This window comes from Zalophus californianus, chromosome 3 (genome assembly GCF_009762305.2).
Source record: "Zalophus californianus isolate mZalCal1 chromosome 3, mZalCal1.pri.v2, whole genome shotgun sequence".
In the NCBI taxonomy this organism is placed as follows: domain Eukaryota; kingdom Metazoa; phylum Chordata; class Mammalia; order Carnivora; family Otariidae; genus Zalophus; species Zalophus californianus.
The window spans coordinates 15934466-15960074 of NC_045597.1; the positions used below are offsets into that span (position 1 = coordinate 15934466).

At 40.6% G+C, this 25609-nt stretch overlaps 1 protein-coding gene across 1 annotated transcript in view; it reads left to right on the plus strand.

The window, feature by feature from the left end:
* Positions 1-23702, plus strand: part of DCT (dopachrome tautomerase) — a 34754-nt gene extending 11052 nt beyond the window's left edge. Inside the window, exons 4-8 of the mRNA XM_027590906.1 lie at positions 28-194; positions 1753-1932; positions 5782-5917; positions 18177-18378; positions 23455-23702. Coding sequence (XP_027446707.1) covers positions 28-194; positions 1753-1932; positions 5782-5917; positions 18177-18378; positions 23455-23627 — 858 coding nt within the window. The 3' untranslated portion in view covers positions 23628-23702. The remainder of the gene's footprint in view (positions 1-27; positions 195-1752; positions 1933-5781; positions 5918-18176; positions 18379-23454) is intronic.
* Positions 23703-25609: the final 1907 nt, after the last annotated feature.

Sequence of the window (25609 nt, forward strand, 5' to 3'; positions counted from 1 at the left end):
ATAACTAGGCACACCCTTTGCTTTTAGCAACTCATCGACAATGAGTCCTTTGCTTTGCCCTACTGGAACTTTGCCACCGGGAGGAACGACTGTGACGTGTGTACAGACCAGCTGCTTGGGGCTGCAAGACAAGATGACCCAACTCTAATTAGTCAGAACTCAAGATTCTCCAGCTGGGAAATTATCTGTGATAGGTAATGGTATATACGTACCTGCACTGGAAATCCAGAGACCATATTTTCCTAAGTCTGAGAGATGGAGAGGCACTTTATATTTCTGTTTCTAATGCAGGCTGGATTCTTTGTACATGTTTCTGAAAATGATTTTCCTGAGGGAAGGGGGATTTTGAAAAATTCTGAGCCCTCTTATTTTTTTTAAATTTTTATTTATTTGAGAGAGAGAGAATGAGATGAGAGATAGAGAGCATGAGAGGGAAGAGGGTCAGAGGGAGAAGCAGACTCTCTGCCGAGCAGGGAGTCCGATGTGGGACTCGATCCCGGGACTCCAGGATCATGACCTGAGCCGAAGGCAGTTGCTTAACCAACTGAGCCACCCAGGCGCCCTGAGCCCTCTTATTAAAAAAAAAAAAAAAAAAATAGAGGTCTGGAAATCGCACCTGTGAATCGAATGGGCTTATCCTTTCTAGATCAACTGTTTTAAAATTAGAATTAGTTTCTGCATTCAGCCAAACATTTCTTAAGTACTGATCATATTCCAAGGAGTGTAATAGTACTGACAATACAAAGATGAATAAAATAGCTTCCCTTTTGGATATCGTTTTGTATTTACAAAGGCAGATTGCTTGTAAACGAGTTACAATACAATGTGAAAAGTATCATGATAGATGTAAGTGCGAAGCCAAGAAGAGAGTCAGGGGAATTCTCTAAGAGGCAGAGGCACACACCACAAACAGATGGAGGGGAGGGTGGTGAGTGTGTCCTAGGTGGAGGGAACATCATGTATGAAGCTGGAAAAGTCTCTGGAAACAGTCCTGTATAGCTAGACCATCAGGCGATGATGAGCTGAGAGGGGCAGGGGATGGGGCGGGGGAGAATGATCTCTGAAGTATTGAAGAACACAGCGTAAGCAAATGAGCAGCCTGTAGCCCATGGAGAATCCTATCCTCAGTGATTCCTTAAATTTGTTTCTTTTTTTCTAGCACACATCTCAAAAAAAGATTCCCCAAGAGGTTCTTCTGCCTTCCTTTATTATTTATACATTTATTAAAGGTTTTATTTATTTATTTGCGAGAGACAGTGCGAGAGAGCATGAGCAGGGGGAGGGGCAAAGGGAGAGGGAGAAACAGGCTCCCGGTTGAGCAGGGGGCCCAAGATGGGGGCTCCATCCCAGGATCCTGGGATCATGACCTGAGCCAAAGGCAGATGCTCAACTGACTGAGCCACCCAGGTGCCCCTGCCTTCCTTTATTTATCTGTTTCCTTCAAATCTTCCTGTTTTTAACCTAAGGGCTCTAGCTCTCCTGCCCAGTGTCTTTGTCGAGCTTCCTTGAACACACCCCTAGTCTGGGCATGCATGTGTTTGCGGGGGTGTAGGCCAATCTAGCAGGGATTCCCCCCTTCTACACCCTAAGCTTTTCCTATAGCCCTCTGGATAGTGCTCCCCAACATGTTGGGATGGGTAACTATAATAAGATTTTATCATGACTAAGATTTTGATTGGTTTGCTTGGCCCAAAGTTATGATAATATCCACAAATTAAAACATTCCATTTTTACTCTCCTTACAACCCTTAGCCTAGATGACTATAACCGCCGGGTCACCCTCTGTAATGGGACATATGAAGGTCTGTTAAGAAGAAATCAAGTGGGACTAAACAGTGAGAAATTGCCAACTTTAAAAGACATACAAGATTGTCTGTCTCTCAAGAAGTTTGACAGCCCTCCTTTCTTCCAGAACTCTACCTTCAGCTTCAGGTTAGTGCTCTGAGCTCTGTTAGACTGGCATTTTAAAATACTTTAAGGTTTTCATGCCTGTGGTTGTAATGAACTGGAAGGAGATCCGGGTGTTGGGAGCCATGTACAAAGCTAAGTAATGCAGAAGGCTTGACAAGTGAGGATAACAAGGAAACAGTGTTAGGAAAGTCATCATCCACCCACTATAATGAATAGTGTCGTTTTAATATTTTCTAACGGCTATTCAAAACCATCTTTTGTATTTCTAATTATGGCCTATATAGGTACAGTGTTCAGAACCTGGGTACTTCATTTTTTTTTAAAGATTTTATTTATTTATTTGACAGAGAGAGACACAGAGAGAGAGGGAACATAAGCAGGGGCAGTGGGAGAGGGAGAAGCAGGTTTCCTGTGGAGCAGGGATCCCCATGCGGGGCTAGATCCCAGGACCCTGGGATCATGACCTGAGCTGAAGGCAGATGCTTAATGACTGAGCCACCCAGGCACCCCACCAGGGTACTTCATTAAACAGCATTTCTATACCCCAACAACAAGACAGAGGAAAGATAAATTAAGGAGTGGAACCCATTTACAACTGCACCCAAAACCATAAGATACCTAGGAATAAATCTAACCAAAGAGGCAAAGAATCTGTACTCAGAAAACTATAAAATACTCATGAAAGAAATTGAGGAAGACACAAAGAAATGGAAAAACATCCCATGCTCATGGATTGGAAGAACAAATATTGTGAAGATGGCAATGCTACCTAGAGCAATGTACATGTTTACTGCAATCCCTATCAAAATACCGTCAGCTTTTTTCAAAGAAATGGAACAAATAATCCTAAAATTTGTATGGAACCAGAAAAGACCCCGAATAGCCAGAGGAATGTTGAAAAAGAAAAGCAAAGCTGGTGGCACACAATTCCGGACTTCAAGCTCTATTACAAAGCTGCCATCATCAAGACAGTATAGTACTGGCACAAAAATAGACACATAGATCAATGGAACAGAATCAGAGCCCAGAAATGGACCCTCAACTCTATGATCAACTAATCTTCGACAAAGAAGGTAAGAATGGCCAATGGAAAAAAGACAGTCTCTTCAACAAATGGTGTTGGGAAAATTGGACAGCCACATGCAGAAGAATGAAACTGGACCATTTCCTTACACCACACACAAAAATAGACTCAAAGTGGTTGAAAAACCTCAATGTGAGACAGGAGTCCTTCAAAATCCTAGAGGATAACACAGGCGGCAACCTCTTCAACCTCAGCCACAGCAACTTCTTCCTAGAAACATCGCCAAAGGCAAGGGAAGCAAGGGCAAAAATGAACTATTGGGACTTCATCAAGACAAAAGACTTTTTCACAGCAAAAGAAACAGTCAACAAAACCAAAAGACAACCGACAGAATGGGAGAAGATATTTGCAAATGACATATCAGATAAAGGGCTAGTATCCAAAATCTATAAAGAACTTATCAAAACTCAACACCCAAAGAACAAATAATCCAATCAAAAAATGGGCAGAAGACACGAACGACATTTTTCCAAAGAAGACATCCAAATGGCCAATAGACACATGAAAAAGGGCTCAACATCGCTCGGCATCAGGGAAATCCAAATCAAAACCTCAATGAGATACCACCTCACACCAGTCAGAATGGTTAAAATTAACAAGTCAGGAAATGACAGATGTTGATGCGGATGCGGAGAAAGGGGAACCCTCCTACACTGTTGGTGGGAATGCAAGCTGGTGCAGCCACTCTGGAAAACAGTGTGGAGTTTCCTCAAAAAATTGAAAATAGAGCTACCCTACGACCCAGCAATTGCACTACTAGGTATTTACCCCAAAGATACAAATGTAGAGATCTGAAGGTGTACATGCACGCCAATGTTTATAGCAACAATGTCCATCAACAGATGAATGGATAAAGAAGATGTGGTATACACACACACACACACACACACACACACACACACACACACACACACACACACAGGAATATTATGCAGCCATCAAAAAAAAAACCCCGAAATCTTGCTGTTTGCAATGACGTGGATGGAACTAGAGGGTATTATGTTAAGTGAAATAAGTCAATCAGAGAAAGACATGTATTATATGATCTCACTGATATGAGGAATCCTTAATTTCAGGAAACAAACTGAGGGTTGCTGGAGTGGTGGGGGTGGGAGGGATGGGGTGGCTGGGTGATAGACATTGGGGAAGGTATGTGCAATGGTGAGTGCAGTGAATTGTGTAAGACTGTTGAATCACAGACCTGTACCTCTGAAACAAATAATACATTATATGTTAAAAAAAAAAAAAGACGATAGTAGGAAGGGAAAAATGAAGGGGGGGGAATCAGAGGGGGAGACAAACCATGAGAGACTATGGACTCTGAGAAACAAACTGAGGGTTCTAGAGGGGAGGGGGGTGGGGGGATGGGTTAGCCTGGGGATGGGTATTAAAGAGGGCATGTACTACATGGGCACTGGGTGTTATACGCAAACAATGAATCATGGAACACTACATCAAAAACTAATGATGTAATGTATGGTGATTAACATAACATAATAAAATTAAATTTAAAAATATTTGCTCATGCTTTCTTTTTCTTTTCTCTTAAACGTATCATGCGCTTTCTTTTTCTTTTCTTTTAAATGTATCAGACCTTAATATTGAAGTCTGAGATCTCAGAGGAGTATTACAGACCAAATGGCACAGCAATGACACCACAATACTTGAAATTTAAAGGCCAACTAATAATTCGCTCCATCTAAAAAGACTTTAAGAGTTGTGGGAAATAAGTATGGATATAAATAAGATTTTAAGCAAAGATGAATGGGGCTCCAAAAAGACATGGTGGATAGATTCATGGTCTTCCCCTCAAACCAGATTCTCTCTTTCCTATGTGTAAACTATACAGCTGATGGGTTATTTGGGGCGGAGGTGGGGTAAACTGAAAAATGCAGAGGTTGTGCCAAGTGCAGCAGAGCTCAGGGTCTGTGCGGGGGTTGGACACAGCTCTGAGTAGTGGCAAAGGTCCTATAAAGGCTGACATTTAAGATTGTTTGAAAAGGAGCATACGTTTGTTTTTCACGGTAGTAAAAATGCTATTGAAATGGAGTGCAAACTTTATAGATTTGAGTTAAGGGAGTGGTTATCGAAGTGTGGGGCCCAGACTACCATAACTGGGATCGCTTGGGAGCTGGTTAGAAACACAAATTGTGAAGACTCAGCCCCCACTTCCTGAATCAGAAACTCTGAAGTGGGGCATGAAATATGTGTTTCTCTCCAGTGATTCCCATGTATGCTTAAATTTGAGGATCACTGAGTTTGGATAAGGACAATTTGAATTACCTAAAAATGGGGAGGAGAAAAAAACAAGGTTAAGTGGAATTTGGGGATGCATTTAGAATGGCGGATATGTTACGGTCAAGCTGGAGGTCTATTTAGTTGAGGAATGGGAATATAAAATTATATGTTAATTCAAAAAATATTTCTGATTACGGACCATGTGCTGGGCATTGTACTGAGCTCTGGCAATAAAAATCTGGAGAAAACACAGTCTGTGTCCTCTAGGACTTCATAGTCTGCCATGGGAGACAGATATGAAGATATAGAATTGTCATACAGTATATAAAAGAGGTATAATCCAACTGAGCAGGTGCAGAAGGAGCATTGATTAAGAGTTCCCTCCCCTGATAGAAGATCATCATTAAAGTTGGGATTAATTTGTAGTTAATTAGCTATGATAGAGCTTCCCCATCTCAAGTCAGAAGACTGTTATTTAGGCTGGAAACAATAAAAAGAGACGTTTATCAATTGTAACTGTTGTCGCTGACAGACTGATTTTCTCTCAGGAATGCCCTGGAAGGGTTTGATAAAGCAAATGGCATCCTGGACTCTCAAGTGATGAGCCTACACAACTTGGTTCATTCCTTCTTGAATGGGACAAGCGCTTTGCCACATTCTGCTGCCAACGATCCTGTCTTTGTGGTATGTTCAAAGGCTCAGACTAGATGAAAAATTTTCTACGTAAGATGTTGGATTTATTTGCTTTTCAGTAAGATTAAGGTTTGGTGTGTGTTATATTCTCTTTGTGGACAATGGGATGTATTCAAATGTTAAATTCGTTTTATTCTGCGCCTGAGAGGTGGTTAGATAGCATTTAAAGTCCCCTTTTCAGAAACCCACGCTTTGGAGATGATTAGTTTTGGAATGACAACAGACAGGAGTTTATAGTCCAGAGGTGGATTCATAAGTTAGCATAGTGATATTATAAATTATATCACAATTTAGCACAATTTATATAATAAATTAGTATAATGACAATAATTTTTCAATCATAAAATGAGTGATGTTGAAGATGAGTGGTGGAACTACTGTGAGCCTTGCATGAAGTCCAGCCACCCAGCACGCCAAGTCCACAGCTCTGTTGGTGTTTCTTCCTGGCCCCCTCACTCACAAAGCGTTCTGCCTAAAAATGAGCTGTTCTTGCTGTCCTAATATCACTGTGACCACTTTGGACTGGATCTTCCACGTAAGACACTCGTCAGAAGATGGCGTGGACCTCCCTGGGTATACAAGAACGGGTTCTTTTACTCCTTCTGTGGCTACTTGCTAATCAATGTAGGTTTACCAGAATCCTGTCTTCAACTTGCTTTCATGGTTACGAGTTTACTTGAGAGGGTGAGGACTATGGCCAATGTCCACCCCCAAACGCAGGACGCTACCAATGTGTAAGAGAACCTGGTAGTGCTGAACAGAAAAATTGGTTTGGGTCAGTTTGCAAACTTGCAGTTATATTCAGTCATTTCTTTTTTGTTTGCAAATGAGTAGATTCTACCCAAACTAATTTACGATAAAAAAAAATTAATTTATTGACTTAAATAACTGGGAAACGGAGGGGTGCCGAATCTGGGGGCTCAAATGATGTCAACTCTATCTCTGTCTTCATGAACAACTTCTTTCCATGTGGTAACCGAGCTAGCCATCGGCAGCCACAAATGAGCACGCTACCAGCTTAGCACGTGGGGCAGGGGCCGGAAGCAGCCACGTTACCATAGTAGTGGAGAACGGTCCCAGGACTGGCCGGGCCTGGATTACCTGCCCTCCGTGAACCAATCAGTATGGCAAGTGGAAAGGAGGTACTCTGATTAGCCAGAGCAAGGTCACATGTTCACCCCTACTGTCCACGCATGTGTGTGACCCCAACCCACACAGCTTTAGGGAGCTCCCTGTGGGGAAGTAAGTTTGTGTTAGCCAGAAGGGGGACGGAGGGTGGGGAAGGAGTGCTGGGCAGAAAAAATGACAAATGTCTTCAATTAATACAAAAACCACATTTGATGTTCCTTAATTTATTAAGTAGCTTCATATCTCGGAGGGGAAATACAGCCAGTACAGAGAGAGCTGTTGTTGGCTACGGAGGAACCTCACGGTTCTTTAAAATTCAAAATGTGATGAACCAACTCCCTTGATATATGTTTGAGTCCGATTTCGGTCTCACTTTAAAACAAAAGGAAAAACAGAAAGAAACTCGGCAGTGGGATTATAATGTAAGAATCCCAAGCTCTGTTAGTTTTAAAAATCTGTTCACCAAGGGGCTCTCTGGAGACTAACAAAACAGGGGAGGTGCAGGTTGGGGTCATGTTATCGCAGCTGTTCTTGGTCAGCGCCCTCCAGCCAGAGACTGCGAGGAGCACCTGTAGTGGAGCACGTGGTGCCATGGTTCCGTAACACCAAGGATGGTGTATTCCTTGTTGTTGGGACAGACTGGGAACCCAGCGAGGCGCTCAGGGGCTAAAAAGGAATGAAAAGGATTTGGGCTTGTGCTAGCTGAGATGGGGAGGGTGTAAGGAGGCAGGGCTTTGCTCTGGATTGGATGCTGTCAGGAAGCGGGGCAATTCTATGATTGAGTACCCCAGTAATTCTTAGTAATTGGTAGAGCAGTGGGAGTCGCTTGTGATAGCCGGGAAAGGGCTATGTTCTTGTTAGGTATTGTATGGCTTGGACAATGTTCATATTTTGTCTACATTCAGACACAACCATGGAGTTGTCTTGTTTTTGTCCTGATCCATCACGGTCACAGAGTGACCTTGTTTGATGTTGATGTTCCATGATTGCTTATGCCCCGCAGAACACCAAGGCCTCTTTTTTTTAATTTAATATTTTTAAAAGATTTTTATTTATTTATTTGAGAGAGAGAATGAGAGAGAGAGAGCATGAGAGGGGAGAGGTCAGAGGGAGAAGTAGACTTCCTGCTGAGCAGGGAGCCCGAGCTGGCACTGGATCCCAGGACTCCAGGATCATGACCTGAGCCGAAGACAGTTGCTTAACCAACTGAGCCACCCAGGCGTCCCCACCAAGGCCTCCTTGATAGAGCCAGGCCCTCTCTGGCGTGGGGGGGGGGGGGCTGCTTTTTCCCCCCTTAAGTACAGCTCACCAGAGTTGGTTTAGAAACTTTAGATGTCTTAAACATTCGTACTCCAGCTGCTAAACCCCTACAGTGTCTCTGCTTTATAGATACTTAACTCACTATCCACTATTTTAACATTATCTTCAGGGTTGTGTGTCTTGAATGGATGGTTTCAAAGCAATTAGAAGAAGAAATTTCACCACTGGTCTTTTTTTTATTTTGCCAGTATTTTGAATTCAAATTAGTTTAAATATTATCTAGTATAGATTGCATTGTAGTAAGCAAACACTTTATGGGTTTTTTCTTTTTCCAGAATTTTCCTCACTTTAATGTTAATTTTAGTAGTGTATCTTATTCTGCTCAAGTTGCCGTAACAAAAATAAAATAGACTGTTAAACAACAGAAATTCATATCTCACAGTTCTGGAGGCTGAAAGTCCAAGATCAAGGTGCTGAGTGATGTGGTTCCTGGGGAAAGCTCTCTTCCTGGCTTATAGACCACTGCCTTCTTGGTGGCGTGTCCTTACATAGTGGAGAGAGGCAGAGATGTCTGGGGTTTCTTCTTATAAGAGCACTAGTCTTATCATCTCAGGGCCCCACACATATGACCTTATTTGACCTTAATTACCTCTTTTAGGTCCCATCTCTGAATACAGTCACATTGCGGGTTAGGGTTTCAACACATGAATTTGAGGGGGCCATAAATCAGTCCATACCATCAGTTTCTAGCAGTTTGTTTTTCTGGACTCCTGGGAGGCCACATGGCATAGTCAAAAGAACACTGGATTACAAGTCAAATAACTTTTTTATTTCGTCCTGAATTGTGCAATCTTGGGAGTCTCCTTGAAAGTGTGTGAAGCCTCTGTTTCCCGCTCTGCAAAGTGCTGGTCACTGGGCTTGATCTGGTGTTGGAGGAGAGTGGTGTGCTCATTAATGCAACACTGAATAGATTAGAATAATACAAAGCTGCTTTAGAAACTGCCAAGTACAATACAAAATTTATCATAAGACAACAATGCGTTTTATGGTAGTCGCTGGGAAAGAATTAGAGAACTATATGTTGGCTTTGAATTTCCAAACCTTAATTAAGGTTTCTTATCTTGTTCTCCATGGCAGACAGTTGCGCCCTAAGGCAATTTTACTGAAAGGAATACTGAGGTATTTCAAAGGTGACTTATTATTTTTTATCTCCCCCCGGGGTACCAAAAAAGGAGATATGAAGAGGGAGGGTAAATGTATAGCTCACAATGCTCTGAGCTTGCCTGGTGGTGTGAAGGTCTGGGTAGGTTTCTGGATTCCCAGATAGATGAGTGCCTGGCCAGGGTGAGCTGTGGGAAATCCAGACATGGAGCAGTTGATGAGCTATTCCTTTTTTTCTAAAAAGTGTTTCTTCCCTCGTATTTGTGTAACAAAACATGAAGGAGTTGTCAGGAATGTGGACTCTTGATCCCAGCCTCTAGCAAGGTGGGGGCTTCTGTGCAATACCTCCACAGCTGTGTTAGCTCTTCTGTAGGATGCTTGCCTTGTTTATTGGTTCTAACTGGGTATTTCACATCATTTTTCTGGCCATTATCTCAGCCATCAGCTTATGCCATGCAGTACTTGTGTCTCCCTTCTCTGCTCTGTATCTTTACATCTAGTTATCTATACTATATTTCTCTAAATAAATTTTTGTAAAACATACACTTTCAACTATATAATTTATACACCCAGTCCATATTCATGAGAAAAAATGTCACAGTACTCCTTATCCAGTATGCCAAAATATTATGAGCAGAACAGCAGAATCTTCTGGCAAATTCAGGATTATATGTCTCCACACAACCTTTCTCTCCTACGAAAGGAAAGAAGGGTGCTGCTAGTAACTTGCTTTTCAACACCCGAGGTTTCAAGGATTATTCCATCTTATCTCCTTCTTTGGAGGATGCCCAATTTGTGTGTAGAGCTTGGCAGATAGTGAGTGTTTTAGGCTTTACAGGCCCAATATCTCTGTTGCAACTACTCAACCCTGCCTCTGTAGCATGAAAGCAGTCATAGACAATACATGAATGAGTGAGTGTGGTGTTCTAATAAAACTTTATTTAAAAAACAGGTGGTGAGGGGCGCCTGGGTGGCTCAGTCGGTTAAGTGTCTGACTCTTGATTTTTGGCTCAGGTCATGATCTCAGGGTCGTGAGACTGAGCCCTGCATTGGGCTCTGAGCTGACTGTGGAGCCTGCTTGGGATTCTCTCCCTCTCCCTCTGCCCCCCTACCCCATGCTCTCTCATGCTCTCTCTCTCTACAAGAGAGAAATAAAAAACAGGTGGTGAGCTCTGTTTGGTCCACAGGCCTTAGTTTGCCAACTCCTGCTCTAAGGAATTAATGTCCCTTCTCTGTAGTATGTTTCCTCTATCAGTCATGTTTCTCTTCCTGCTCTAGGGAGCCACATTATGACTTTATGGATGAGGAATTCTGTGACTTACGTGTAGTTCAAAGCACTAGATATTTAATCATCCTTGCCTTCATTACTTTTAATACCTTTAATATTTAAAATTTTGTTCTTCTTTGTTATAAGTTGTCATGTGCGTATAAGCAGATGAAAAGCCACAGTCTTTTTTTTTTTTTTTTTTGCAGCTATGAAGTGTTTTGGCACTAGTTCCAGAACTCACAATTACTTTAGGCTATTTACATAAAGTTTCATGTTGAAACCAATTTAGGCTTAAATAATTCTTGCACATATTGAGATCCAGGTTACAGCATTTTGGTTAAAAGAGTGATAGCTTCTGGAATTTCAAATTCATAAGGCAGTTTATGCAAATATATTGCATGCAACATTTATTAAAATTATTTTCCTGAAATCTCTTCAAGCAAGAGAGGGGCAAAGTTGTATCTGATCACAATAACGAGTAAAGAATATAATGTTAAAATACAAGAAAAACTCTGAAACCAATCTCTGAAGTTCTAATAATTCATAAGGTAATTGAAGGACATGCACACATTTATCTGGAAAATATGATTCGGTCACAGAAATGCTAAGTAGTGCTGTCTTCAGTATTGAATTTAGTTAGGTATAATCTAGGGGGGAAAAAAAAGAAAAGCAAAAGACCCTAACGTTAAATAGTTGAGTTAACTCCCAAGAAAGAAACAATGTTAGAGACTAAATATTTTCCTTCCAGCTTCAAAGCAACTATTCTTAGGGCTGTATTTGAATGTTATTCTTTTAGAAAGGTACATTTCGCAAGTTCTAATTCTTTCAATTCTTAAGTGACTAGGGGATTCATAGGTTGCACGGCTAATATTCACTGCATAGCTCACGTGTTTGTTTGTCATCTTATACACTGAACTCATACATGGAATAAGACGTATACATAGTCTTATCATCATTTATTTCTTAACAATGACTAATAGTTGGGTAAGATTAAGTCCATTAATTTAGGGGGGAAAAGCAAGAAAAGAGAAAATGAGTTTCTAAAAACAAGAATCTAATGGACTACATGAAGTTAATACCCTTCTGACTCTACTGTTCTAGGCTGTAGTACAATTAGTAAAATTAATAGGTCATAATAACAAGTATAAAATACTTGTGAATTGGTAGGAGTTTAGTTAAAAATTTAAAAAGACGAATATAGGACATTGCTTCTCTCTCCCCAAGAATGAAGCACTTAAAAATGGATCCATTTTATTTATCTTTCTTACAAAAGAAAAAGCATATCAGTTGGTTAAGCATCCAACTTGATTTCAGATCAGGTTATGATCTCAGAGTTGTGAGATCGAGACTTGCATCAGGCTCCTCGCTCAGCAGGTAATCTGCTGGAGGTTTTCTCTCTCTCTCTAATCCTCCCCCCCAAATAAATAAATCTTAAGAAAAAAAGGAAAAGTATAATTAGGCTAACACCTTCAGTATTTAAATTAACATTGTTTTATATTAATTTTTAATTTTTTAATAGTTTAACAGTTTTTAATGATTTAGAGTTACAGAAATATTGGCAAAAAGGTTTTTTTAAAAGATTGTATTTATTTATTTGAGGGCGAGTGAGTGAGAGAGAGAGAGAGAGAGAGAGAGCATGAGAGGGGGGAAGACCAGGGGGAGAAGCAGACACCCCACTGAGCGGGGAGCCTGATGCGGGGCTCGATCCTGGGACCCTGGAATCATGACTTGAGCTGAAGGCAGATGCTTAACTGACTGAGCCACACAGGCACCTTGGCAAAAAGATTTTTAATTGTCTGTAATTCCATCTCAATTTTCTGCTTATTTCCTCTCCTATTCTATGTTTGTACAATTGTACTTATAAGGCAAACTGTTTAGGTTGTTACATCGTTTCCTAAATACTCTCTTTTCAAAATTTTAAAATAGATAATGCACATAAGGGGTTCAAATATAAAAGACATAAAATGAAGTCTTTGTATCACTACCATCTCCCAGCTAGTAATTACCATTTTTCCCTATTCTTCCAGATTCATTTTATAAATATACAAGCAAATATGTTTTCTGAATGGCAGCACACTATAGACACATCTGTGACTTCATTATTTTTATTTTTTACTTTTTCTAAATCATTCCATATCAGTTCATAAAGGCCATTCCATTCCTTTTTTTATGGCTGTATAGTATTCTATACTGTGGCTTTATCCTGAAAATTTTAGCCAGTTTTCTGTCAATGGGCATGTAGGTGGTTTCTAATCTCTTGCTTGGCAAACAATGCTTCAGCGCATGAACATGTAGAGTAAGTCAAGAGAATAGAATTACCAGGTCAAAGATTAAATAAATGCATTTGAAATGTCAGTAGATACTGCCAAATTGCCCTCCAGAAGGTTGAATAATGTTACGTTTATTTATTTAATGTATGTATTTTTAAACAACTGAGATAAAGTTAATAATTCCTAAGGAATGTGACACCTTGGTGAATTTTGTAAGAGCTGAGGTATTGGAGATGGTGGCTGGCCCTCTGCTTGGGCAGAGCATCCCAGGGTGGCAGGATTTCTATACTCTTGGTCTAGGGGATAGTTTGGTTTTTTAACTTGACAGGGGCTAAATGGCACCTGAAGAAATTCTTTTCAACTCTAAACTTTGTAAGGATAAACCCATGTTCTATTGAGAAGAACTAAACCTATACTAAGAGATGAACTGCATACTCTTTGTCATTGATGAAATTAAGTAGTATAATGACAAACCACATTTGTATACAAATCTAAAGTGGTTATAGCATTGATTTGGGTTCCTTTCTCCTAGGGCTTTGGTAATTCCTTAGACATGAATGGCCTGGGAGTATCTCAGTTCTTATCTAGAATCTCTTCTGACATCCCCTGGTTTTCTCTCTCCCACCTGCTTATGACATATGCTGAACCAGTGACTTCTTTTAAAGTTGTCGTACTAATAGCAGAACCTCTTATAGTCCTCTTTTTGCATGTGTTCAAAGTTTAATCCTTAAAGTATAAGCTTTCTTCCTCAAGGGCTCAAATGATATTTCTTTTCTAAATTGAGATATAACCGGCATATAAAATTAAGTTAGTTTCAGGTGTACAACGTAATGATTCAATATTTGTATATATCGCAAAAACAGTCATCACAATTAGTCTAGGTACCATCTGCCGCCATACATAACTGATATTTCTTTTTATATACATGCTAATATATCTTACATACAATGTATATTGCATATATTTTGTGTATACTTATTTATATTTTGTATACAATGTTATTATACAAACATATGTAAAAAGGGTACCTTTTCTTTTCTTTTTTTTTAAAGATTTTATTTCTTTATTTGAGAGAGAGAGAGAGCATGAGTGGGGAGGGTAGAGGGAGAGAGAGAAGCAGGCTCCCTGCTGAGCAGGGAGCCCAACGTGGGTCTCAATCCCAGGCCCCTGGGATCATGACCTGAGCTGAAGGCAGAAGCCTAACTGACTGAGCCACCCAGGCATCCCTACCTTAAGTTTTAAATGGAACCTCCCATATGAAACTGGGTGTCTGTTGTGTGATTTCTGAGTGATCATATATGAGTTCTCAGAGGAGCAGAACATTATCACAATAAGACTCACTCTGACCATGAATGATGTCTTCTAGACAGGAACACATGAACTCAAGTGGTGAACACCACAGTGTGCTGGTCTTTGGTGATGTACTGGTGTCTGTGGCCATTATGGCAGGAATCTGATTGTGCAGACATCTAAGTTAAGGTTAAGTTTGATAGTAACTTTATCCCCCAGTGATCCTGAAAAAGATGTGCACACTTTCCCTATATTTTATTCAAGTTTCTTTATGCCTTCCAGCACAATAGCCATTGATTGATTGATTTTTTTTTTTTTTCCTGCAAGGGTTGCATTTAAACATGTTTACCTTGAAAGCCCATAGAATCACACTTTCTTCAACACTGCCTCCAAGGTGAAAGTTTTTTTCTTCCTGTACCTATCCTTATGTGTTGGAACAAGATAGAATGGGTTTGTGAACCAAATTTGTAACCTCATTTCTGAAGCACTCAATTTTTAGTACCCAAATATAACTATGTATCTCTATAGCAGATATAAAGCAACCATAGTATACTGTTACTTTACTTTTGCTTTTATTTATTACCCTCCAATTACATTTAGCCTTTACAGAGACATTAACTGAGCTCATTTTTGACTAATGTGAAACCAAGATACTATTAGTTTCTCAAGAGCAATTCAGGGTATCTTGTTTTGGAGCAATGTTCACAACTCTAACAAAAATATCTATTCTACAGGCTGCACCACTTCTCTTTATGGCTGTGGATACGTTATTGCTTGCAGTATTTTGTTTATTGCGTTCTTTGCATCTTCTTGGCACACACTAACCTCTTTTACTACATTCTATAAATTGGGTGCTCTGTATATAGTTCCTACTAGAGCATTTATTGTACAATGTTTTATAGCCCTTCTGGGACCTATAATCTCTCCTTATTATTTTTCCCTGTTCTTTTATCTCTCCAAATTATGAATTGCTGCTGAGTCTTGTCCCCTCCTTAATTATTTATGCTTTGTACTGGGTGAATTCTGGTGTTTTCCAGAAGTTATTTGCTTCTTGCAGCACTGAATCTGGATCTTCCTGTGTCCTAAGGGTCCCTTGTCTCTTTTTCTAATCAGAATTTGATCTCTGACTTGAACTTAGACAGTATCTAAAAGCTCAGGAGATACTGTGTGACCTTTGGAAAATACACTCTGGTACACCCCTAGGTACTTTTTCTGTGTATCACTTAGGATTTGGTTCAGCTGCTTGGAACAGAAAACCCGTTATAGAAGCCCAAACAAAAAAAGAGGTGTATTTTTCTCTTAATGTAAAAGATCCCCAGTGGCGGGTAGTCCGGGGCTGGTATTGTATCTCCAGAGTCATCACAGACCCTTCTGTGTTTTTGCTCTACCACCCTTGGTGAGTGGCTTCTTTTCCTAACTTTGTTAATTAGCAATTAAGATCGCTGCTGCAACTCCAACCATCACATCCATGTTCCAGGAAACAGCAAGGATAAATGGAAAGGGGAAAAGGGTCACTTTTAAGCTGAGACCTCCACCTTTAAAGAGCTTTCTTGGAAGTCCCATTCAGTGACTCCTAGTTCAATCTCAGTGATAGTTTGATACATTGCTTCACTCAAAAAAAAAAAAAAAAAAAGGAAGTTACGGAGGAAAAAGGGAGTGGATATTTGGTAAGCAACAAATAGTGCATATTATCCTTAGGCATTCAGCCTCTACTGCTTGGGCTCCATGTTCGTGGCAAAAGTTCTATTTGAAACTGGCAGGCTCCCCAGGCTACGGCTGGAGGATGAAGCACAACTTCCCTGTATGGGAACCTTCTAACCTTATCTGGAGTTCCCAGGATTCAGAACGTGAGGTACGTTTTTGGCGACCTACACCCATAACTAACACTTAGCTCTTTTTCCAGGGCTGATGACTTTCTTTAAGCTCTCCTTGTAGGAAACATTGATCACTTGCATTTTCACATGTCTTCCAAAGTTGTTGCTTCTGCAATAAACATTATACCTTTATTTCTTTGGAGCTTCAATTTTGTTACTCAAATCTAAGATTTTAGAAGTAGGAAAAAAAATCTTTTATCTCTGTAAAAGCCCAGGTCTTAAAATTTGATGTTTTTGTTTTTAAGATGATTGTCTCTGCCATGAACTGTAAAAATGCCTTCGGGAAAAAGCTCCTTGAGTAAATCACTTGATTCTTTTGACTATCTTATATGTAGCCATGCGAGACAATATAGGTAGAAAGTTCTTGCTGTTGCCTGATGAGGGCAACATTCTTCGGGGCAGGCACCATTGCATTGGTCTTAGATAGACTGATGCCAGAAAACAGAAGAAATGGGATTGCAAGTTGAGGAAACAGCACCAGATAGAAAGGGGCCTCTTTAGTTGAATTGTACAAAAGACAAAACTACTTTGCATGGCACAGTCTTCAGACAACAAATTCTTATTTAAACATCAGCTCTGTCCAGGTTGCATGCTAAGCTGATGCTTCAAAGGTAAAAAGACCCGATCTCTGACCTTTAGGAGTTAAGGGTGTTGTTAAAGAAAATAGTAACAAGTTATAGTATAATTTGGCCAGTGCTCTAATTGGAGTACAAGGAATAAGGGTGAATGAATTCATGAATTCATTTGATAAGCATTTATTGGAATAAGTACTCCCCAATCCCCATATGACAGGCTCCGGGATGACAGCACTTGGGACCCAGGGGAAGAGAAGGGAACAGTGTCCCTAGGTCCTTGAACTTACAGCCTAGAAATAAAAGAGGAACCCAGCATTAAAGTTGGGCTGAACTCTCACATTTATGTTGTGTTGCAAAATTGGGGCTATAAATGTGGAAATTTTGCTGTTAATATTTTAAAACATATAATAATTGCTGTAATTGAGAAGGATTGTAATAACTTCCTTGAGAAAATAAAAATGAGCACCGCGCACATCACACCATTTTTTAGACTTTCTTTTGCTGGCCTAACACTGAAAATTCAAATGAGAGTGTTATGAAATGAGTACATAGAAGGGTTGTCCTGCTGGGAAAAATCTGAAAACCCATTTTGGAGATTTTTTTCCTTCCTTCTTTCCTACCTCCCCACCTCCTTCCCTCTCTCCTTCCTCCCTCCCCTTCCCTCCCCTTCCCTCCCCTCCCCTTCCCTCCCCTCCCCTTCCCTCCCCTTCCCTTCCCTCCCCTCCCCTTCCCTCCCCTCCCCTCCCCTCCCCTCCCCTCCCCTCCCCTCCCCTTCCCTTCCCTTCCCTTCCCTTCCCTTCCCTTCCCTTCCTTTCTCTCCATTTGTGTTTCAATATCGTTAAACACAGCCTCTTCTTCCTCTTCTGTTAAAACCAAAACCAGGGCGCCTGGGTGGCTCAGTTGGTTGAGCCACTGCCTTCGGCTCAGGTCATGATCCTGGAGTTCCGGGATCGAGTCCCCGCATCGGGCTCCCTGCTCAGCAGGGAGTCTGCTTCTCCCTCTGACCCTCCCTCCTCTCATGTGCTCTCTCTCTCTCATTCTCTCTCTCAAATAAATAAATAAAAAATCTTTAAAAAAACCCACCAAAACCAAAGATATCTATCTTATACTTGCCCTTCTCTCCAACTTAATAATTAACACCCACTTAGGAAAGGCATCCGCTGTTCCCAAACCAGTGTTAAATCTGCAAATGAACTTTCATTTGTTCACTTGACAAGGGGTTGATGATCCTGTTTGGAGAGATGCCAGGCAGCCTTGAAAACGTAACTAAAAATGTCAGTGGGGATGTCACTAAGACACGGTTGGGTATAGAGAAGATCCTCATGTCCAGAAGAACCCCATTCCACTTTAGAGAAAGCTCCAATGAGATTGGCCTGATTGGGACAGACAGATCAATGTCAAATGCCATGTTCAATTGTCTTGCAGGTACTTCATTCCTTTACCGACGCCATTTTTGATGAGTGGATGAAAAGATCCAATCCTTCTGTGGATGCTTGGCCTCAGGAACTGGCACCCATTGGTCACAATCGGATGTATAACATGGTTCCTTTCTTCCCTCCGGTGACGAATGAGGAATTCTTTTTAACTGCAGACCAACTTGGCTATAGCTATGCCATTGATCTGCCAGGTAACAAATACAACTTGTATGGGGATAATCCATTCATCTTCTGAAGGACCTTTCTTTCTTTTCAAAAATGCAAACCAAGACCTTATATTCAAGTACTCAGTACTCAGTACTAATTAATTTTATTAGCAATTTTCTAGAATATATATATTAAACAAAATGAGCCTTTAAACTACCAATTAAATATCAGAAAAGGGACTAGTTTGATGACTGAATTAATAAATAATAGCATATAATAAATATATAATAAATAAATAATCTGAATTAATAAGAAACTGGTTTGAAATGTCTAGCCAATAAAATCAAAATGCACTAGCCACATGTGGATGGAGGTCATCAGGACTTGGAGAATCATCATTTGAAGGAAGGGCTTGGTTCAGGGTGAAGCGAGTGTAGCACTTGCCCTGAGCACAAAGTTCAAGGCGAGACCAAAAAATTCAGTAATTGAGATAAACAATAATGTAATGTAATATTTTCTTAAAATCAAAATTAAAGCAAAAAAGATGAATACACTATCAAGATTTTAAATAAAGACAGGCGGTTGTTATTGTTGCTTATTCAACCCTGCATTATTTTGTAATGAGACCAGTTATTTCCAATTAGCCCATACCAGCCCTGTTGGGTGGGTTTATGAGGTTGATGTTGGCCTGCCAACAGACTGGGCTGCATGGGGCTTCACGTATATGTGTTCTTAATTAAAGTTCTTCAAGTCATGTTTTTACACTGTAGATATTTTATTAGCTTTTTTCCACTTGGTTAAAAATATGGCAGGATATTTTGATTAGTATATATATGGGCACATATTTTTCTATTTGCCCAAGCCCCAATATAGCTCCATGGGCCGTTTAAACAATCTTAGGACAGGTTGAGAAAGAAAAGACAAAATAATAAAAAATATCTTATTTTGTCCAGAACCCAAAAAAAAACACACAGCCCATCTGCTGGTGAGTTTTCTCCACTTGTGTCTATTCCATCTTCCCTAAATCTCTGCCTATGGTGTAATCATAATGACCTGTGAGCTGACATCTCCCTCTCTCTCTCTCTCTCTCTCTCTCTCTCTCTCTCTGACTTCAGTCTTTTAAGCCCTGGAATCTGTCCCTTGCTTTTCCTTCTAGTCCTGCAACTTTGCTTGTTTTCCTTATTGATTTAAAGTTTCCTTTCTCAGGACAACTGAGATATCTTTTTGAAACTTCATTCTCTTTTCTCTGGAATTGAACATAGTAACAATCACAAAGTTTGGGATGTGCATTTGCCCCTACTTCCATTCCTCCGACATCAGCTAATTAACAGGTGTAGACTGAGAGTCTGAATTTGCCCAGAATGTGTTAACTCATTAGGAGACACAAATTCATGTTTCACGTATTGGTCTGACAAAGAAATTTACAATCTTGCCTAGAGAGACATAACTATAGCTGAAGTTTGGAGAAGGAAGTGGGGCATTTGGGAAAGGCTTCTTTTTTTTATTTTTTAAATTTTATTTTATTATGTTATGTTAGTCACCATACACTACATCATTAGTTTTTGATGTAGTGTTCCATGATTCATTGTTTGCGTATAACACCCAGTGCTCCATGCAGTATGTGCCCTCCTTAACACCCATCACCAGGCTAACCCATCCCCCCACCCACCTCCCCACTAAAACCCAATTTGTTTCTTAGAGTCCATAGTTTCTCATGGTTCATCTCCCCCTCCGATTTGCCCCCTTTCATTTTCCCCTTCCTATTATCTTCTTTTGTTTTTTAACATATAATGTATTATTTTTTTTTCAGAAGTACAGATCTGTGATTCATCAGTCTTACACAATTCACAGTGCTCACCATAGTACATACCCTCCTCAATGTCCATCACCCAGCCACCCCATCCCTCCCACCCACCCCCCCCACACTCCAGCAACCCTCAGTTTGTTTCCTGAGATTAAAAGTCTCTTAATGGTTTGTTTCCCTCTCTGGTTTCATCTTGTTTCATTTTTCCCTCCCTTCCCCTATGATCCTCTGTCTTGTTTCTCAAATTCTTATCAGTGAGATCATATGATACTTGTCTTTCTCTGACTTTCTCTGACTTATTTCACCTAGCATAATACCCTCTAGTTCCATCCATGTTGTTGCAAATGGCAAGATTTCATTTTTTTTATGGCTGCAAAATATTCCATTGTATGTATATACCACACCTTCTTTATCCATTCATCTGTCAATGGACATCTTGGCTCTTTCCATAGTTTGGCTACTGTGGACATTGCTGCTATAAACATTGGGGTGCACATACCCCTTTGGACCTCTACATTTGTATCTTTGGGGTAAATACCCAGTAGTACAATTGCTGGGTTGTAGGGTAGCTCTATTTTCAACTTTTTGAGGAATTTTCATACTGTTTTCCAGAGTGGCTGCACCAGCTGGCATTCCCACCAACTGTGTAGGAGGGTTCCCCTTTCTCCACATCCTCACCAACATCTGTCGTTTCCTGACTTGTTAATTCTAGCCATTCTGACTGGTGTGAGGTGGTATCTCATTGAAGTTTTGATTTGTATCTCCCTGATGCCGAATGATGTTGAACACTTCTTCATGCATCTGTTGGCCATTTGTATGTCTTCTTTGCAGAAATGTGTGTTCATGTCTTCTGCCTATTTCTTGATTGGATTATTTGTTCTTTGGGTGTTGAGTTTGATAAGTTCTTTATAGACTTTGGATACTAGCCCTTTATCTGATATGTCATTTGCAAATATCTTCTCCCATTCTGTCTGTTGTCCTTTGATTTTGTTGACTGTTTCCTTTGCTGTGCAGAAGCTTTTTATCTTGATGAAGTCCCAATAGTTCATTTTTGCCCTTGCTTCCCTTGCCTTCCACGATGTTTCTAGGAAGAAGTTGCTGCGGCTGAGATCAAAGAGGTTGCTGCCTGTGTTTTCCTCCAGGATTTTGATGGACTCCTGTCTCACATTTAGGTCTTTCATCCATTTTGAGTCTATTTTTGTGTGTAGTGTAAGAAAATGGTCCAGTTTCATTCTTCTGCATGTGGCTGTCCAATTTTGGGAAAGACTTCTTGAAGGGGAGGGGTCTGTAGTCAGATTCAAAGAGATGATGGATCTTCTGTAGGGGAGGCAGAGAGAAGAGAGCATGTTAAATTGAAGAAGGGCAGGGAACAGTGCTGTGAAAGGTGTAGTCTGTGTAGAGGACTGCGTGAAGAAGCCTGGCTGGAGAAGCCTTGGGAAGAAGAATCCCTGAATTAAATCTGGATCTGTGAAAAGAGCCTGGTTACAGAGGGCCTTAAAAACTAGGCAGAAACCACAATGAGATGCCGCTTTCCACCCATTAGGATGGTTATTACTGACCAAGCAGTGGGTAATAAGTGCTGATGAGGCTGCGGGGTAATTGGAGGCCTCGTGCACTGCTGGTAGGAATGCAGGGTGGTACGCAGCCTCTGTGGAAAACAATATGGAAGCTCCTCAAAAAATTGAACATCAGATTACCTTATGATCCAGCAGAGAATTGAAAGCAAGTACCCAAACAGATTATCTGTAAACCTCTGTTCATAGCAGCATTATTCACAATAGACAAAAGAAAAGTCAATGTCCATTGATAGCTGAATGGATAAACCAAGTGTGGTGTATGCACAGATGGAATATTATGTGGCCTTAAAAAGGAAGGAAATCCTGTCATATGCTATGACATGCATGAGTCTTGAAGATATTATGCTAAATGAAAAAGCCAGTCACAAAACAACAAAAACTGTATGATTCCCCTTATGTGAGGTCTCTAGAGTAGTCAAATTTATAGAGACAGAAAGTAGAAAGGGGGTTGCAGAGGCTGCAGGGCTGGGGTACTGGGGAGATATTATTTAAGTTTTGCAGGTTGAAAAAGTCCCATAGTGGTGACGGTGGCAGAACACTGTGAATGCACTAATGCTTGGACTGGAGCACTTAAAAATGACTACGATGGTTAAATATATGTCATGTGTATCTTACCACAATTAAAAGAACAATCATTTTTGGTTCCTGAACAAAGAAATGTCAGAATAAACATCTGTTTTTTAAGAAGATGGTTCTGGCAACAGATGTTGGATTGTAGCGGGAGGAGAAAAATTATAGTCATCTTGGAGGAATCCCTGCAGGATGAGTAAGGGCCCTCTGTGGAATGGAGGGAAAAACTAGAAGGGGGATTTTACATTTAGGCAAGTATAGGGTATAGAATAAGACCCCAGGTGAGAGAAACTGAATTTAAGTATAGCTGGCCTAGGGCTACACAGCCTGGGTGACTCAGCCGGTTAAGCGTCTGCCTTTGGCTCAGGTCATGATCTCAGGGTCCTGGGATGGAGCCTTGTGTCCGGCTCCCTGTTCAGCGGGGAGCCTGCTTCTCCATCTCCCTCTCTCCCACCCCCTGCCCCTGCTTGTGCTCTCTCTCTCTCTTTTAAATAAATAAATAAAATCTTTAAAACAATTTTAAAAAAACAGCTGATAAGAGAGTTTTTAAAAGACACAACAGATAGGCATAGGTACATTAAAATGAAATCCATTAATTTTGTGGAGAGTGCTTATAAAATATTATTTGAGTCGAGTATTAGATTTATCAGGTGGAAGATTCAGGTTTTATTCACAACTCTTTAAATGGGTACAAATTTCATCTGCTCCTGCTATTGAATGTCTTCTGTTATAACAGCCCATCTGATCTGTCTTATACATTTATCACCCTATAAAAAGGTAGAGACAATAGCAGAATTTCTCCACCTGAGGGTTGTATATTTCCAGTTCCCCAGATACTACTTTAGCATACACTTTAACAAATGAGTTTCTAACTCACAAAAGTAGTTATATACTTCCTTGGAGGGTTTATTCTGTATGTTTATTGTAAGAAATTTAAAACATGCAATTAGCTGTATTTAAATAATGGAATGCCATTTCCTCAAGAAAAACAATTGTGGATATGACAAATTGTTGGTGGGGAAGAAGATAAATTTTATTCTAGCTGGTATAGTTTTGCTTTATCAACAAAAATCATGTGAAAAGCAAATTGGTTCATTCTTTTCGTCTCTAAGAGTATTCAGCTGATGAAAATCCCAGTTGAAGACCCTTCTCTTCTGCTTTAATTCCAGCTGAAGAAACTCCAGGTTGGACCACAACCCTCTTGGTGGTCGCAGGGATGCTGGGGGCTTTGGCTGGTGTTTTTGTGGTGCTGTTTTTCCTTCAGTACAGAAGACTCCGAAAAGGCTACACACCCCTAGTGGAGACACATTTAAGCAACAAGAAGTACACAGAAGAAGCCTAGAGAGCTCACACCTTCCCCTAGAGAGGCGCCAGCCAAGTTGTAGGACTGACCCTGCCGATGAACAAACTAGTACTCCGTGTTCTTCCTTTAGCTGAAGATGTTTGACGCGGTCCCTCCTATTAAGGTGATCATCCCCAGTACAGAAGATGCTTAGCTGTAGTCTCTGGTTTACTTGTTTAACAAACACAAACTGGAATGTTTGAGGCTATCTCTACCATCAAACAAAGGTAGAGCTGACAATTTGTGGTATCTGATAATAATTCCCCATATTGATTAAGCCTCCTCATGTTCTGAAAAGACATGAGTGTGCAAGTGCACGTGCGCGCTCACACACACACACACAACTGATAGAGCAGATTCATTTTAATTTGCAGGTCATTGTAATTTGAGACCTGAGCAAGATCATGGTTCATTTTTTCTTAGCCCAAGTGTCTTCAGTGGGAATGGGGCAGGGGGTGGGGGTGGCAGATGCTTCCTGAGTCTCCATGAGGCTAGCTATAAACAGCTATGCTTTTAGACGCCTTCCTGATCATCTTTCTGTGGCTTATTTTTCTCCTTTCTGTCTCTCTTCTTCTCCAGCCTTTAAAACAGTCTTGAGGAGGAAAATAGGCCTTATTTTCCAAATAGGACGGAGAGTAAAGGAAGGAATGGATGATCAGTTTGGTTCTCTTTTGTCCAGATTTTATCAAAATCTGTAGTTCTTAACAGGAGACATATCATGAGATTCAGTAGCTGGGTAAACATTGATTCTATAGTGAAAAATAAATGAGAGATTAAATTATAGAGTTTTCTAGTTAATTAATATACTGTGTTAAATCTCCTAACCCGCATAGAACCACTTCTTCCAGGAAGGGATGGCTGAAAAAGGCTGTGAGGCTAGAATCCTGACAACTTGGGTAGACTTCCATTGCTCTGAGGTCTCATTTGGCTGATCCTGAACCAGTTTCTTTACCAGGTAGCCTCAGATGAAAAATTTTCCACATATAATGCAGTTGGTTTATTATTATTATTATTATTATTTTTTAAAGATTTTATTTATTTGACAGAGAGAGACACAGCGAGAGAGCGAACACAAGCAGGGGGAGTGGGAGAGGGAGAAGCAGGCTTCCCGCCGAGCAGGGAGCCCCATGTGGGACTCGATTCCAGGACCCTGGGATCATGACCTGAGCCAAAGGCAGATGCTTAACAACTGAGCCACCCAGGCGCCCTGCAGTTGGTTTATTTTTAAGAGTTGACTTCCGATTTTATTAATGCCGCACTGTGCTGACAGTTACTTATGAATGCTAATCAATTAAGTCTTATCATTTAAAAGCAAACCATCCATACAAAATATAACATTTCAGAATTAAATGGTTATGTTCCACTAAGTAATCATCATATCGTGAGAGATAAGAATGAAGCCATCTTTATTTACTAAGATGCTCAGGCTTACTGAGATGATCCCTACTTCTGAGAAGTTAGCGGTTACTGAGATTGCAAGGTAAATTTCATCTGCTCATATCTGGTACCTATGCTTCAGGGGTGAGGCCAAAGTTCTAGAAGGTAGCCTGTCTGTCCACTCATTTCAGCTGCTCTCTACTGGAATGGATGTGTGTGAAGGATGGGTGGGAAGGGGAAGTGGACCCTGGAGCTAGCTGCCTTCTACATAGAGGGGAGGGAGCTAGATGGTGCAAGATTCATCAAGACACAGTGTTATCCCCCCAAAATAAGACTGTGAAAGCCGGAGAAATGGACATAGCCCCATCAGAACCAAATTTGAGTCTGAGCGAGCCTCATAAAGCCATAGGCATATCTGAGAGTGGGCTCAGCAGATGAGAATCAAAATAGCCCAGAGTCCTTCATGGGCTGAAGCCCTGCTTGGGTCTCTTTACCCACCCCTCCACACATAGATCGCAGTTCCTGCCTTTAACAGTATCTATGGAGAAAATTTGGCAAAGTTTCACGAACATACTCCACTCTGGAAGGTTTATGCTCCAAACTCA